The sequence below is a fragment of the Rutilus rutilus genome, assembly GCF_951802725.1.
Source record: "Rutilus rutilus genome assembly, chromosome: 18".
NCBI lineage: Eukaryota > Metazoa > Chordata > Actinopteri > Cypriniformes > Leuciscidae > Rutilus > Rutilus rutilus.
The window spans coordinates 36,330,901-36,348,400 of NC_140231.1; the positions used below are offsets into that span (position 1 = coordinate 36,330,901).

At 36.7% G+C, this 17,500-nt stretch overlaps 1 protein-coding gene across 1 annotated transcript in view; it reads left to right on the forward strand.

Moving 5' to 3' along the window:
• uhrf2 (ubiquitin like with PHD and ring finger domains 2) overlaps positions 1-17,500 on the forward strand; it is a 38,124-nt gene that overhangs the window by 6,998 nt on the left and 13,626 nt on the right. Inside the window, exons 2-5 of the mRNA XM_084387663.1 lie at positions 6,574-6,885; positions 8,109-8,374; positions 14,477-14,695; positions 16,806-16,915. Coding sequence (XP_084243789.1) covers positions 6,574-6,885; positions 8,109-8,374; positions 14,477-14,695; positions 16,806-16,915 — 907 coding nt within the window. The remainder of the gene's footprint in view (positions 1-6,573; positions 6,886-8,108; positions 8,375-14,476; positions 14,696-16,805; positions 16,916-17,500) is intronic.

Consider the following 17,500-nt stretch of genomic DNA (forward strand, 5'->3'; position numbering starts at 1 on the left):
ATAATGTAGTGAGGTGTAGTGTACTATAGTGCAGTGTAGTAGTGTAGCGTTGTGTACTGTATTATAGTGTAGTGCAGTATAATGTAGTGAGGTGTAGTGTACTATAGTGCAGTGTAGTGCAATATAGTGTATTGTTGTGTACTTTATAGTGTAGTGCAGTATAGTGTAGTGTAGTGTGGTGAGGTGTAGTATAGTGCAGTGTAGTGTACATTTAACAAGCTTGCTATTTGATTTGATTTGATTTGATTCATTTGGACTGAAATGGATTCATTTGGATTTTTATCAGGTTCAGTTTCTCTAGGAATCAAATCTCTGTGAACTGTAATAGCTGCATTACTGTAATATTACAGGTCACAATTAACAACTCCTTTCATACAGTCACTTAAATTACACAAGGCAGTTTTTATAATAATAATAATAAACTTTTTAATGACAATTGTTTCTACTGCAATACATTTTTTGAAATTCAAACATGTAAACAGTGGCATAAACACTTATTATTGCTGTAACTAGTAGTAAAGAGGAAGAGATGATCGGTTCATCTGTCATGAAATAACAATCTAGGCATGTTTAATATTTAATCATGTTTTATATGCACAAATAGAACAATAAACAGCAATAGATTCCTCTGTGTATGTTTTCTGCAATATTTACAGACACTTTTGTGAACATTTTTGAGTTAAACGAACAAATCTTTGTCAAGTTTCTTTGGAATCGATTAATTGAAATTGAACTGAATCATAAAACTGAATCAACTCTCACTGAATTAACTCTCAATGAATAGCATGTTGCTAGCATGATTAGCATGTTGTTAGCATTTTGCTAGCATGATTAGCATGTTGCTAGCATGATTAGTATGTTCTTAGCATGATGTTAAAAAGATTTACCATGTTGCTAGCATGGTTTACCATGATTTACCATAGTTTACTATGATTTACTATAGTTTACCATGTTTTACCTTAGTTTACCATGATTTACCACTTTCTAGTATGATTTACCTTGATTTACCATGTTTCTAGTGTGATTTACCACGTTCAAGCATGATTTACCACGATTTAGTCAAAAGTGCCAACCCATATCTCTATATGATGTTCTGATGCAGAGATATAGGGCTTGCTAAACGGTTGCTAGGGTACTCTGTTTGGTTGCTAGGGAGGGGCTTGGCAGCTGCCAATGATGAAACTCCACAGGCTTCTTGTCATTATGAATGATATAAACCAACTCCCATGCCTCGGTGACATTCAGAATGGAAGATACCCCTCTTTGGATTTTGGTTGCTAGGGTACTCTGTTTGGTTGATAGGGAGTGGCTCGGCAGCTGCCAATCATGAAACTCCAAAAGCTGCTTGTCAGTATGAATGATATAAACCAACTCCCATGCCTCTGACATTCAGAATGGAAGATATCCCTCTTTGGATTTTGGTTGCTAAGGTGCTCGACAATGGTTGCTAGGGCATGGCCAGAAAGTGTTGAGGTGATTCATGATTGGCTGTTTGCTGCCCTGAGTCAAACGAGACCACCCTCGTGTTTCTATGACACTTCTATCCGGAGATATCCCTTTGCGTTCAATGGACGTCTATGGAACTTGTTGCTAAGGTGCTCTAAACGGTTGCTAGGGCGTGGCTTGATATCTTTACAATGATCCTGAGAGACTGATTGGTTGTCTGAGTAAAATGAGCCCGCCCCCTTGTCTCTATGACACTGTGATCCAGAGCTATGTTCAATACAAAATCCCTATGCAGTTTAGCATAGTAGGAGAAACACATGCATTTCATGGGCCGTCCCACATCATAGTAAGTCAGTGGGAGACTTTGGGACGCTCCTACCCCCCAGGGGTGCAACTTTTACCCCATTGTGAGGTATGTTCTTACAGAGCCTGCCAGCCTCTTCAAATGTGGCAAATCACGTTTCTGCGAAATCCTTGCTCTGAGCTATGACTCAAAGTTTGTCACAATGTTAAATCTATGCTATTTTTCGGCCGCTTTATCGCCCCTGGGGCAAACACCGCCCCCCCGATCGCTTATAAAAGTTATAGCACACCTCTCCTCAATAATCCGCACGATTTGACGCTTCATTCGTGTATCTGTGACAAAAGCTGCGGGAGGAGTAGCGCGTTAAACTTTTGGCGGAATAATAAAGAAGAAAATAAGTATGAGCAATAACAATATTGACAAAGATCAGAATTCTAGCTCATCTCAGACACACTCAACCGTGTTTCATTACTGAATGATTCGGTGTTTTGAACGAATCGGTTGAGTCAAAGATTCAATGACTCATTCATAAAGAACTGCCTCATTCCTGAATGAATCAGTCATTTGAGCGAATCGTTTGAATAAATGACTCAATGACTCGCTCAGTAAGACGGTCCCCTGCCGCCACCTACTGGTGGTTTAGTTTCGAGTTTAAAAGTATCATTCTTTCTGATGTTTGCCCTTTAAAGGTGCAGATATGACAATATGCAGATTTAAATATATCAAAGCTGATTGAACACTGATGAGAATATTGCTTCAGAAGTGAGAATATTTTTACAACACACACAAAAAAATATATAATAATCCGGACAAGCAACTTTTTTACTCGGACAAGTGAATGACAGATTTACTTGCGAAGGACACACACATGAACGGCTTAATGTCGAGTCCTGTATATCATTTATTTTTTGTTGTTGTTGTTATTATTATTAAACATTTAGTTTGTTTTGGAGTCTCATTTTTATATCTTTATATTTTTCCACTTGTGTTTTTGTGATTTTCATCATCAAACCTAAATTGAATGTTTAGTTTGTTAATGTTTTTATCTTCATTTCAAGTGTAAATGACGGGACTCTTTATAAAACTTAATGAGCTCATTAAAGACATCACTAATATGTCATTAGTGTTGTAGATATCGAGCAGTCCAGTGTGTGTGTGTGTGTGTGTGTGTGTGTGTGTGTGTGTGTGTGTGTGTGTTCCTCACGGCGGCCATCTTGTGCTGCTCGACGTGAAACGTGTGTGTTTGATTCTCTTGACTGAGGAAAACTGCGGTCATGAGTTACTGATCATCAAAGAAACACGTGACCAGAGCTCGTTCTGTCACTGAGGCATTCTGGGAGATTTGTTGTGTTGTTGTCAAAGTGAGTTTGTTCAGATAATCTGGAGGATCAGAGACGTGTTGTGTTGTTTTGTGTGTTTGTGTGTTTATGATTGAGTTGTTCCGAACGAGTGTCTGTGTTTATAGGAGCTGCGGGGGGATTACTGTATGAACGAACACACACACACACACACACACACACACACACACACACACACACACACATTTATACAGCACGTTTGTAGCTGTGGCGTTTGCTCCAGTAAACACTGATGAATGATGATTAGAATAAAACAACACATAATGAACTGTAAATATTCCTGCATCAGGTGTGTGTGTGTGTGTGTGTGTGTGTGTGTGTGTGTGTGTATGTGTGTGTGTGCGTGTGTGTGTGTTAAACGGACCTCGTTATGCTGATGATATTTTCCCACCGAAAGACTCTGAAATGAAACACCTGCTGGATTCATGAACGCTCTCGTGTTTTCCTGTAATACTTCTGTGTTTATTAATCTTAGTTCATGTTTATCTCAGCGTTTACTGTACATTACTCACATCTGACTGTGTGTGTGTGTGTGTGTGTGTGTGTGTGTGTGTGTGTGTGTGTGTGTGTAAATGCAACAGTGTGTATTACATTTACAGTGCAGAAGACCGTAAGTTCATAGAGAAGAGCAGCTGTATTTGCTGTCTGTGTGTGTGTGTGAGAGTGAGTGTGATTGAGTGAGTGAGTGTGTGTGTGTGTGTGTGTGTGTGTGTGTGTTTGCTTTGCTAGTGCGTGATGTTTTCGCTGGAGTGTTTGAGAGGCCTGAACCGCCAGCGACTCCTCGACTTTCCTCTGGTGTGATCCGATGATCCGCTGGGATTGTGCGCGCATGTGTGTGTGTGTGTGTGTGTGTGTGTGTGTGTGTGTGTGTGTGTTGTAAACGGGGTTTCACCGCAGTGTGACCAGTAAACAGAGTTTGATTTGTGAGTTGGTTTGTTTGTGTTCAGTTTGAACGTGACCCACTTCCTCTCTCTGTCTTCACTGTGTGTGTGTGTGTGTGAGGGGGGGAGGGGGAGCAGGGCGGATCCACACGTATCCCAGAATTCCACGCTGGTCTGCAGTGGCGTACATTCCCCTGCTCGGCTAGTTTGATTTTCCGTCTTTGTTGGAAGGAAAAGCGTGCACACAAGTCTCGCACACACACACACACACACACACACACACACACATTTTTTAAATTCTCAATATGACAAGAAATGCACACAAATGCACAAACGCGCACATTTAGATTCACACACGCTCACACAAACTTAGACACACAAGACACACACACACACACACACTAACTCTCACACACACATTTTTTTAATTCTCAATATGACAAGAAATGCACACAAATGCACAAACGCGCACATTTAGATTCACACACGCTCACACAAACTTAGACACACAAGACACACACACACACACACACAGTGGCAGTTTAATCGCCTCACTGTCAATAACCGCTCGCTTCACACACTCTAATGAAAGTTTAGAGCAGTTTGTGGTTCTTCCTGCGAGCGTCTGTGAGGAACCAGTGTGACTTTGTGTGAGAGAGAGAGTGTGTGTGCATGTGTGAGAGAGAGAGAGTGTGTGTATGTGTAAGAGAGAGAGAGAGTGTGTGCGCATGCGTGTGTGTGTTTGTGTGTGTGTGTGTGTGTTGTTAGGCTTAAAGCTTCTGTTTCAATGACAGATATGAAGAGGTGCTTTAGCGACACAACTCACACTCACAGTCACACTGATTCAGTCACACACACACACTCAAACACACTCTTACACACACACACACCAGATTTGCTTATGGTTAGTTGTCCGTATGAATCGAGTGAGTCATTGATTCAGTGAGTCGGTCGCTTCAGTCCTGAATGAATCAGCTGTTTGAATGAATCGGTTGAGTGAATGATTCAATGACTCACTCATTAAGAAAGTAACTTACCGTTTCATATTTGGAGTATCATTTCATTTTTCCTGTATATTAATGCCTTCATGAAACAGCCTGTGTAAATATACACTTCAGATGCGGAACAGTGTTTCTCTAAAGCGTTCAGCGCTTCATTAACACAATAACGACTTTAAATGAGCTTTCCTCAGGCTAAATGACTTCGATTAGTTAATCAGCACATCATGTAAAACAAGTCATCGCTTGACAGCCTTAATTTTTATTGACATTAACAAATTATAATAATTAAATAAAATAAATATATTTGTGTTAGTTAGCCTAATGCATTAACTAATGCTAACAAATATGACCTTAATTTGTTACTGACATGTTGCATAAAGAAAAGGAAGCCCGTGTCAGTTCTTTCATTCTCGGGTTTATCCCTGTAAAACACACCGAACGTCGAGTCAGCCTGATTTCTGAGAGTTTGTTGTGAATTCCATGAGCGTGTGTGTGTGTGTGTGTGTGTGTGTGTGTGTGTGTGTGTGTTTCTGCTTCCACACCCATCAGAAGTGTGTTTCAGTCGAGCGTTTCGTCTTCGCCCCGGAGCGCGACCAGTCTTTTGTTGAGTCAAGGCTAGCTGAAACCGAACGAACACGACTCCTGTCCTGTGTTTAACCGTTTGTGTTCCTCTAATGCTCTCGCTCTCAGAGGTGTGTGTGGACTCTTCTCGCTTCTCCTCGTAAAGCGTGGTCGTGCAGGAACAGGAGAACGAGAAGCAGATCCAACACCTCCGATTCTCATGCTAATGAGACGCACGCGCGACAGTGGTCATGATATTACACACACATCCGTGTAGAAACTGTGTGTTTGTGCTCGTGTGTGCAGTGGATCCTCTGTGGTTGCTATAGCAACACACACACACACACACACACACTCACACACACATGGTTGCACTATTCTAACATGTATTTATTTCTTTATTTTCCGCCGGTGATTCAGCAGAAGGCTAGGCTAATGGTGTCCGCGGATGTTCGAGGGTAAACCAGCTCAAAATGGCGTCGCTGGTGTTTGTGTGATTGTGTGCCTTCGTGCAACGAGACACAAACAGAATGAATGTGTGTTTTATGACTGTAACCCGGTTTGTCTGTTGTTTTATATATATATATATTAGTGCTGGGCAACGATTAATCGCATCCAAAATAAAAGTTTGTGTTTACATTATATGTGTGTGTGTGTGTGATTATTTTGTATACACACATATGCATGTATATATTTAAGAAAATGTGTAATTTATATGTAAAATATTTATAATTAATATAAATTGTATAAATATATATATATACAGTATATACATGATGCAAATATTTCTTAAATATATACATATGTGTGTATTTATATATACAAATAATTATACACAGTACACACACATTATGTTAACACAAACTTTTATTTTGGATGCAAGTAATCATTGCCCAGCACTAATATATATATATATGCTGAAATAATGTAATTTATGCCAGTTATAGAGAGAATAAATGATCCGATTTGTTTTAAAATGTTAAAATGCTTGTTTTATAACTGATGTTTTTGTTTTTTTGTAGATGGAAGATGGTCAGACTCTCTTTGATTACAACGTCGGCCTGAATGACATCGTCCAGCTTCTGATTCGCTCTCAGTCTGACCCGCCGGAAAGCCCCGCCCTCAACAATGGGGAGGGCGTGGCCTGTGTCGTAGCTCCTCCCCCAACCACGTCTGTCCCAGCCTCAGCCACACCCACCACAACAACCGTTTCCCCGACAACCGTCTCCAACAGCAACGGAAACGAGTCCAAATCCCTCATTCCGGAGTCGGACAGTGAGCCGTCCACATCCAGTCGAACGTTCCTCCTCGATCCCGGGATCGGACACTTCAGAGTAAGACTCGTAGGACTCAAGCATGATGAATAATTACTGAACATATTTATGATCATCATTGCGTTACTCACAATTACAGCATTTACATACAGCTTCTGACAAATTATTTTTTTATTTAGACATTTTACAGTTTAAGTGCACTATATTAAATTGATAGTGCTATAAAACATTATTAGTATATGCATTAATGATAACAATACATTTGATCATTTTAATATCATTTAGTATTTAGAGATTTAATTCAAAAATGTGAATTCTAACATGGTTGATGAAAATTGATTATTTTTATGTATTTAATTAATTGCACTGAATTAACACATTGAATGCTTTGAATCATTATTATATGTATTTATAATGACAATTATACATCTGATTATTTTAATATTATTTCATATTTAGATGAGATGAGTTGTGTACCAAAACCAAAGTGTGAATTCTAACTTTTGAAATTATTGTTTATTTTTTAAATCCAAAATATTACTTTGATAATAACATTTTAAGATATTATTTAAATTTATATATATTTTTAGATATTATTATAATTTATTTAATTTACCATTAATTCATTGCACTTTGAATTAATTGAATTTACACATTAAACTGAAAATGATACAAAACATTACATGCATTTATGATAATTATAAATTTGATCAATATAATTTAATATTTAGATGAGTTGTGTACTAAAACCAAAGTGTGAATTTTTACATAACGTATAATATAGGCTAACATTCATGACATATAATAATAATAATAATAACCTAAAATGTTATTTTAATAATAATGGTAATAATAATATTTTCAAATGATATTTTAACTTTTACATTATTGTTTTAATATTTATGGTGGTGATTGTTGTTTTTATAATTCATGTCATTCTACCCTGTGAAATATTTGTTTATGAATAAAATCATCCATTTTGTTCAGTTAAATCTCACAATTCTGACCTTTTTCTTTGCAATTCTGGCTTTTTCTCGTAATTCTGACTTTTCTCACAATACTGACTTTTTTTCTCGCAATTTCGAGTTTATATCTCGCAATTCTGACTTTTTTTCTCGCAATTCTGACATAAATAACAAATAAATAAGGTGTGATAAAGAAATAAAGGCAGTGGCTTGAGCAAATAGGCAGTTAAATCACAGTGACTGATATGACAGTTAATCATGAGCCTGTAAGTGTGATAATCATGATGCGTACCTGTTTCTTGTTTGCGTTGTGTTCAGGTGAATGAGTTGGTGGACTGCAGAGACGTCAGTATCGGCGCCTGGTTCGAAGGCGTCATTGCTAAAGTCACTCCTGCCAGTAAAGGACAGAACAGGGTGGGCCGACCCAGCAAACGCACTAACGGCAAACTGGAGTCTGAGGCGAACGCCGACTCTACCAGCGCGCCGGAGAAAGGGTTAAACTCGGACAACAGCCAATCGACAACCTCCAAAACAGATTCAGCAAACAGCCGCCAGGACGTCTTGTACCACATTAAATATGAAGAGTAAGTGCATCATGGGAAGGAAGTCTCTTTATTTTCCCCCCTCTGGTCTGGATTTTAATTGGATTCTTACCGTGCGGTGGATTGGTATTGCTGTGATTTGCATGATGGGATGCGTTCTGAATGGGGTAAGTGTATCGCTTCCGAAAGCAAAGCAATGCATGCTGGGAAACCAAGCTGATCCAAGAACAGTGTTTGTTGAGGTTAGTAACAGGAACTAGTGCTCGGGTCACCTGGGTCTGATTCAGAGTGTGAACCAAGGTTATTTTCGTTAACATTATAACAGTTCTGTTTATTGAAATATAGCTAAAATAAAATATAAACTGCTTTAAAATCAGAAATAAACTGAAATAAACGTGAAAAAAAGCAAAATATTAAAGTCCCCCTTAAATCCAGCTTTTAATGTTGTTTATGTGTCTATGTGGTGTTTTTAATACGCTTTAACTCAAAGCATGTGTAAGTTCATAAGTCGACACCATTGCTGAGTATTTCCTCCTTAAAACTGCAGTGAACCAAAGACAGTCTCAAAAACACGCTTTGAAATCGCTGGTGTTTCTGACGTCACAAACTACCTTGTAACCAATCAGATCAACGTGTGATCGTCAACCAGTGGATCTCTGAGCTGAGTGAGTGAGTGGAGGCGGGGCTCAACACGGTTTGAAATCGCTGGTGTTTCTGACGGCGGATGTTGTCAGCATTACCGTCTCCGACAGACACACACTTCTCCGACAGACACACACTTCTAGTGTCTTCTTTGAAGAGAACTGTGGACTTTGTAAAGAAACCGCCGGCGTTTAAGAGATCAGACGCGCATCAAACCAAGTTGTTTCCAAATGCCATAAATTTGATTGCTTTGAGATATTAAGCCCAAACGTGATTTTATGACCTGTCAGATATACTTTATAATAGTCATCATGTCATAAAATGGTTTGTCTTAGGTTTTTAACATACATTTAAAAAAAAGTTTAATAATAGCATTGCTTATATATTTATTTAAATGTTAAAAACTTAAATACATGACATGACAACTTATTTTTGTAATATTTAAAATTAAATTAAAGTCTTAGTTTAAAAAAAAAAAGAATAAAACAAAAAATTTGTCGGTTTATTTAAATGTTGATAACTTAAAAAACATGTAAACTGACATCATCATATTTTTTATTTTGTCCCCACAACTACTTTTTTAATATTAATATTTAAAATTATTTGTCTTAGGGTTTTAACAAAAATATAAAAATGTATTTATTTAAATGTTAAAAACTTAAAAACATGAGACCATATTTTTATAATATTTAAAATGATCTAAAGTCTTAGTTTAAAAAAAAAAGAATAAAACTAATTTGAATAATAATAATATATTTGTTTGTTTATTTAAATGTTGATAACTTAAAAACATGTAAACTGACATAATTTTTTATTTTGTCTCCACAACAACTGTTTTTAATATATTAATGTTTCAATAAATGCATATTAAAATTAATATTTAAAATAGGTTTTTAGCATTTAAATGCTAAATAAAATAAAACATGTTTAAATAATATGATTTGATTATTTAAATGCTAAACTAAAAAAATGTGTGCAATGATATCATACATATATTTTTGTCTCCACAACAACTATATTAATATTTAAAATGATTTCTTGGGTTTTTTAAATAAAGAAATAAATAAAGCATGTTTAAATAATAACATCTGTTTGTTTGTTTAAATGTTAAAAACTTAAAAACATATATTTTTGTTCATTCATATTTTTTTATTTTTGTCCCCACAACAACTGTTGTGTTTTGTATATTAATATTTAAAATGATTAGTCTTTTTAGCATTTAAAAAAATTATAAATATTTAAACATGTTTATTTATCCCCACAGCAACTACTTAAGATTATTTATATTAATATCTAAAATTATTTATAAGGTTTTTAACATAAATAAATACATCATATTTAAATAATATTATTGTTTGTTTGTTTGTTTGTTTGTTTAAATGCTAAAAACCTCAAACCATGAACAAATCAATTCACAGTCAATTATATAAATCTGCTCACACTCGTAGTTTCTGTTAATAAGCAGAAGTTCCATTTATTTCTTTATAATAGCGTTCGCTGATGAATCATTCACAATAAGACAAGAAGCACATATGAAAAAGCTAGGCCATCATCATATTAGTAGAATATTGAATATGATTGTGTGTTTTTAATACATTAGATGTCTTAGATGAGTGGGTGTGTTCTGCGTTCAGATCCGGGTTTGTTGGACGGTGTGATTTGTTTGCTAGTTTTGTTGAAGATGCTGAAGAACTGGTTAAAAACAACACAAAGAAATGAAGAAGGTGCAACTCATAACTCAGCCATAACTCACTCATAACTCAGCCATAACTCACTCATAACTCAGCCATAACTCAGCCATAACTCAGCATAACTCAGCCATAACTCACTCATAACTCAGCCATAACTCAGCCATAACTCACTCATAACTCAGCCATAACTCAGCCATAACTCACTCATAACTCAGCCATAACTCACTCATAACTCAGCCATAACTCAGCCATAACTCACTCATAACTCAGCCATAACTCAGCCATAACTCAGCCATAACTCACTCATAACTCAGCCATAACTCACTCATAACTCAGCCATAACTCACTCATAACTCAGCCATATAATCATGCGTAGTTATGATCACAGAATGAATACACTCATCAACTTTTAAAAGGAAAGGAAAAACACTCCCTGCATCTGTAGGGCGGTCGAGCGATTACATCGATTATTAGCCTAAGTGCAATTAATGAATCGAATTAAACTCAAATGAATCGCACATTAATTTTGTCTGAGATGGATTTATTGTTGCTTGTTATTATATATTTGTATTTTAGGTCATTTTAAAGGCTGTTGTTCACTTGGATCTATTTTTAATCCGATTAATCGATGGAATAATCGGTAAAATACTCGATTACTAAAGTAATGGATATCTGCATATGGAAGTGTGTGATGTTGGATCAACGAATGTGTTTGTATGCCGTGATCAGGGTCCGAAATTAACACCCGCCAAGCGCCAAATGCGGGTAGATTTTCCGTTTGGCGAGTATATCTCAAAAGGCTATCCGCCACAGTGGCGGGTGAATGTTCATACCAAAATAATAAAATTGTCAGCGCGCACGCGCTCTTCTGCCTCCTAAGAACGAGCAGAGAGAGCGAGAGCGAGTGAGTGAGCCCCGGCCGCGCGCGCGCACTCACTATTCAGAGCGGACAAGCATCAAGCGTCCCCGTACTTTTTGACAAGGCAGGGCGGCCAGAGCTTCTTTGCAGCTCAAGTCGGCGGCGGTGTGTACGTACAGTTAACGCTCTACCTGTTGACGGTGCTGAGGAAAAAGGACATGTGAAGCTCCCACCACTGGAAGAAGCGGTCGCCGCCCATTTGTGTCCTGCTCATCAAAGCCGTGCAGAGCGTCTTCAGCACTCGCGGATCGTGCATACTCCGCCGCTGGCCAGGCTGCTTCTGCTTTACACACCATGCATGGCCGGTCTTTTCTCGATAAAATTTGTTTTCTCATAGCGTTTGCAACGCAATACTCGTTCCCTTATCTCTCAGGGAACCGAGGTTACGTAAGTAACTTAGCCGAGTACGTTCTGCCTTCCCTTGCACATGAGTCAGGAAACAAAACTGACAAAAAAAAAATACATTTGATTTCACCCCAATGATAGTAATATTTCATATATTTCTTTCATTTTGATCAATATATATATATATATATATATATATATATATATATAATTATTTTTTTTATTTTTTATTATACATTTCAAATTTTGCTCTGGACAATTTTTTTATGTTTGTATTCAACATAATATGCCTACCTTATTATCTCAATTAAAAGTACTGAAATGAATGTATGTGACAAAAAAAAAGGGCTGTTTATTATTTTGGCCGGTAAAAAATATGCTTGGCTGGTAGATTTTTTCATCTACCAGTCCCCGTGGCAGGTGAGCCAAAAAGTTAATTTCGGACCCTGGCCGTGATTGATGGAGCGCTCGCTGCACTGTTGTGATTGTGATATTAATGGGATTGATTATAATAGATATTGACAGATATAGTGTCATGAATCTTGAATCCTCCTTCTACTCGTCGTCTGTGAAATGATGCGTTGTTTCATCAGTCCTCGCTTCAGATTCTCACACACACACGCGGCTAGTGTGTGCCGACAGCAGATGTGTGTGTGTGTTCGTGCGATACGCCTGAAGCCTGTGACGATAAACACCATCACTTCATTCAGTGTTAAACACTGTCGGGACTCATCAGTTTTACACCGATGAACACATCAGATCATCATCAGGTCATCAGGTAAACAGGAAGCAGTAACGGTACATGATAAACAATAACTGATGATGATGATGATGATGATGATGATGAGCAGGACTGATGAATGTTATCAGTAGACTGAAGAAATCTGTTTATTTTCTGGAGTCCACGGGGTCAGACGAGCCCGAAGCTGAAGAAACGCCCTCATTAACACACACACACACACACACACACACATTAACGCACACTCACACTCACACACACACACATTAACACACACACACACACACACATTACACACACACACACACACGCACGTGTGTGTATGGTATTGATATTGATATTCAGAACATGAGCGTGTCGAGCATCAGAAGAGTGAGAGCGGATCCAGACAGACAGATGGACAGACAGAAACACACACACACACACACACACACACTGTTTCCAGTCTTAATCTTCATGTCTGCTGTTCGTCGTCTCTCATGTGATGGTGTTTTCAGAGCAGCATTAATAGAGTGTGTGTGTGTGTGTGTGTGTTTTCATCCATTGTTACGGCGCGTGAATGCGGTCAGCGCGTCAGTGCTTCTTCCAGATGTTTTCTGAAACTCCACTTTGTGTCGCTGCTCCTCAAAATGGCGTGTCGTAGGAGACGTGTGTGTTTCATCACTGATGTGACGTGTTTATCCTCAGGAGATTCGTGTTGTGGCGTGGGGATGAAAACGTTCAGAATAACTCGTTTGTGGTTTCTCAGCGGCCGATGTCGAGATCTAGAGATCAAGCGGCAGATTATAGGTGATCAAATTAGCCGAATAATGTCCATATTGCATAAGTTCACATGTTCACGGCTCTCTGATGTCAGTTCATGGTCACATGACATGCAGGTCTACAAATAAATATAGGTTTTCTTTTTTTTCTTTTTCTTTTTTTGGCGAGTGTTCAGTTTTTTATTTAAAAATGATTTTGATGTGCATTTTTATGATTTGATTTATTTTTAGCAAGTTTTATTTTGATTTATGTTTTAGAAATATTTATTTCAATTTGAATATGTATATGAATAAATTTTTTGTTTCTTATTTTTATTTATTTTTTACTTTTTGAGATTTTTACATTTTTTATTATTGTTTTTATATTATTATTTTAATTGAAATTTATTTTTAATTTTTTTAGCCAGTGTTTTATTTTGACTGCTTTAATTTTTATTTTAAATGTTTAGCAGGTGTTTTATTTTGATTCTTTTTTTTCTTTTTTTTTCTTCATAGATTCATATTAATTTGACATTTTTATGATATATGATTCAATTTATAAATGATCTTTTAATTTGATAATTTATATGAAATAATACATTTTAGTAGTTTTTATTTTATTTATTTTTTACATTTTTAATGATTTTTGATATTTAATATTTATATAATTTATTTTTAGTAAGTGTTTTATTTTGACTGTTTGCACTTAAAAAAAATTATATATAATTTTGTTATCTAATTAGCTTTTCGTTAGCTCAAGTTTGGGAAACCCTTCATTAAATAAATAATTCGCAGTTTTATCTTGTGACTCTCGTTATCTTGTTAAAAACAAGCCCGAACATGTCAACTTCTGACTCAGTGGGGTGAGTTTGGGGGCGGGGCTACCCGTTTGACTGACCAATGGCAGAAGAGGGCAGTGCTCAGGAAACCTGTTTGAAAACAGTCATTATTGCAGTTCTCAGTTTTGGTGAAGCACATGATGTTTCTCTCAGCCATCTGTGGTTCAGTCGCTAGTTAAACATGACGACTGGGTTCATTCGTTCGCTGATGACGCTGGTCTTGTTTCAGTTACCCGGAGAACGGCGTGGTGCCGATGAGCCCGGATGACGTGCGTCCACGGGCCAGAACTCTTCTGAGCTTCGACCAGCTCCAGGTGGGAGATGTGGTGATGGTCAACTATAACCTGGAGCTTCCCGAGGAGCGAGGCTTCTGGTACGACGCCGAGATCTTGACCCTGAACGCCGTCTCGCGCACCAACAAAGAGATCCACGTCAAGATCCTGCTGGGGTGAGCGCTCGCTTTCACTGCAATGCTCGATTCCAACATTCAGATCTGTGTTCTGATCCAGAGAGAGGCGTTGTCATGAAACAGCTTCACTAACCGTCTTCTCAACACACAGTATTTCTGTCTTACAATCATTCAGATTATCACAGAAGTTCTGGGATAAAAGATCATAGTTCAGATGTAAACACTGATGTGTACAGTAGAGCTCAGAATAGAGTAAATCACCTTTAGAAAGTAACTCAAACAAAGATTGTATCAATTACATCGTTACACCAGTAGGTGGAGACAAACGACTGAACACGTGTCTGTCATTGAATCATTCATTCAAGAGATCCGTTCAAAAACACTGATTCTTCCAGTAATTAATCAAGTGAAGTCATTGGTTTTTGAAATTAATTTGTTAATATTTAAATATATAAATTTAATAATATTAAATACATTTTAAATAAGTTTTTGAATTCAAATTATTACCACCATTTTTTATGTTAAATAAAAAAATTAGAAAACAGATTTTATGAAAAAATAGATAATATTATTGATACATTTGAAATAAATTACATTAAATAAATTTTTCAATTGATGTTCTTTTTTATTACTGAAAATGTATTTAATGAAGTGAAGTCTTTGAGTGAGTCATTGAATCATTTATTCAAGAGATTCGTTCAAAAATGCTGATTCATCCAGTAATGAAACAAGTGAAGTCTTTGAGTGAGTCACTGAATCATTTATTCAAGAGATTCATTCAAAAATGCTGATTCATCCAGTAATGAAACAAGTGAAGTCTTTGAGTGAGTCACTGAATCATTTATTCAAGAGATTCATTCAAAAATGCTGATTCATCCAGTAATGAAACAAGTGAAGTCTTTGAGTGAGTCACTGAATCATTTATTCAAGAGATTCATTCAAAAACACTGATTCATCCAGTAATGAAACAAGGAAAGTCTATATGAGTGAGTCATTGAATCATTTATTCAAGAGATTCATTCAAATACACTGATTCATCCAGTAATGAAACAAGGAAAGTCTATATGAGTGAGTCATTGAATCATTTATTCAAGAGATTCATTCAAAAACACTGATTCATCCAGTAATGAAACAAGGAAAGTCTATATGAGTGAGTCATTGAATCATTTATTCAAGAGATTCATTCAAATACACTGATTCATCCAGTAATGAAACAAGGAAAGTCTATATGAGTGAGTCATTGAATCATTTATTCAAGAGATTCATTCAAAAACACTGATTCATCCAGTAATGAAACAAGGAAAGTCTATATGAGTGAGTCATTGAATCATTTATTCAAGAGATTCATTCAAAAACACTGATTCATCCAGTAATGAAACAAGGAAAGTCTATATGAGTGAGTCATTGAATCATTTATTCAAGAGATTCATTCAAAAATGGGTTAGTCAGTTCGAATATTTTAAACTTGCACGTGAAAGGGTTAAAGAAAAGATTGAAAATAAATACTTGTGTGTGCTGTAAAGTGGTTAGAAAAAAATGTAATCGGAATCGGCTAAAATCGGTATCGGCAGGTCAAACTCAATGACAAATCGGAAATCGGAATCGGCCTAGAAAATGTAATCGGTGCATCTCTATAAGTGAGTCATTGATTCATATTATTGATACATTTTAAATAAATTATTACACTTTTATTACACGTAATTAATTAGATGTACTTTTTATTTACGGAACACCCCTTACCTGTCAGGGATCACTGTTGATCCCAGATTATTTTAGTTCAAAATATGTTTGAGCTTATACATCTCAATATTAATAACAGTCTGGTTAATTTTGAGTCTTGAACTATAAACTCTCAAGTGTTAGCTTTCTAAATGTATGTGTGTTATGTTTCTATTCAGAATTACTTATGAGCAGTAACCTTTTTATTTTGGGCATTTCATGTATGCAGCACTTGCCAAAATTGGGGGTGATGGGGAAGGGGTTAATTTAATATTGGAATCCAGAAAAATGAAAATGGAAAACATAGAATTTGGGTTCAAACCCTGGATTTAAAAGAGCCCTAGTGATTCACTGATAACACACACACACACACACACACACACACACAGATGATGTCACTGTAATCCCCTGCTGTGATTGGCTGTTTCAGAGGTCCGGGCGATGTGATTGGTGACTGTAAGCTGCAGTTTCTGGATGAGATTTACCGGATAGAGAAACCCGGAGCGCCAGCGCTGTCTTCGTCGGACGGCCCGTTCAAACGTACGTGTCACGAGTCACATGGGTATGGGGTGGATTAGGACTGGGCAAAAAAATGGATTTTTCACACAGTCGTTTTTTTTTTATGTGGTCGATTCAAAATTGATTCTCAAAGGCCACAAATTGATTTTTTTCCATATTTATTTATCACCCAAAAGCCAGTATTAGTTTTCCTCCACTGTTCAGGCTTGAACGTTACAGCTAATGCTGTGACGTTTGTTTTATCTTAAACATAAAACAACCTGATCCTGTTTGATCAAGACATGCGACTGTTCTGACTTTTCAGCATCAATTTTTTATCTTGCATCAAAATCCAGTCTGTTCACTGCATGCATTAGAAGTCTAGAGCTGGTTCTGTGTTAATGGACCCTAGTGCACCTAAAATAAACAGAGTTTAATATACAGGTTAATAATTAATAATATAGGTTTGTGGCTCTTAATTTCTTTTTATTAATTAACCACTTGTAAACTTATAATATTTTTTTTATTAAAGGAGTAGTTCACTTGCAAATGTAAATTAGCCCATGATTTACTCTCTCTCAAGCCATTCTAGGTGTGTATGACTTTCTTCTGTCAGACGAACACTAT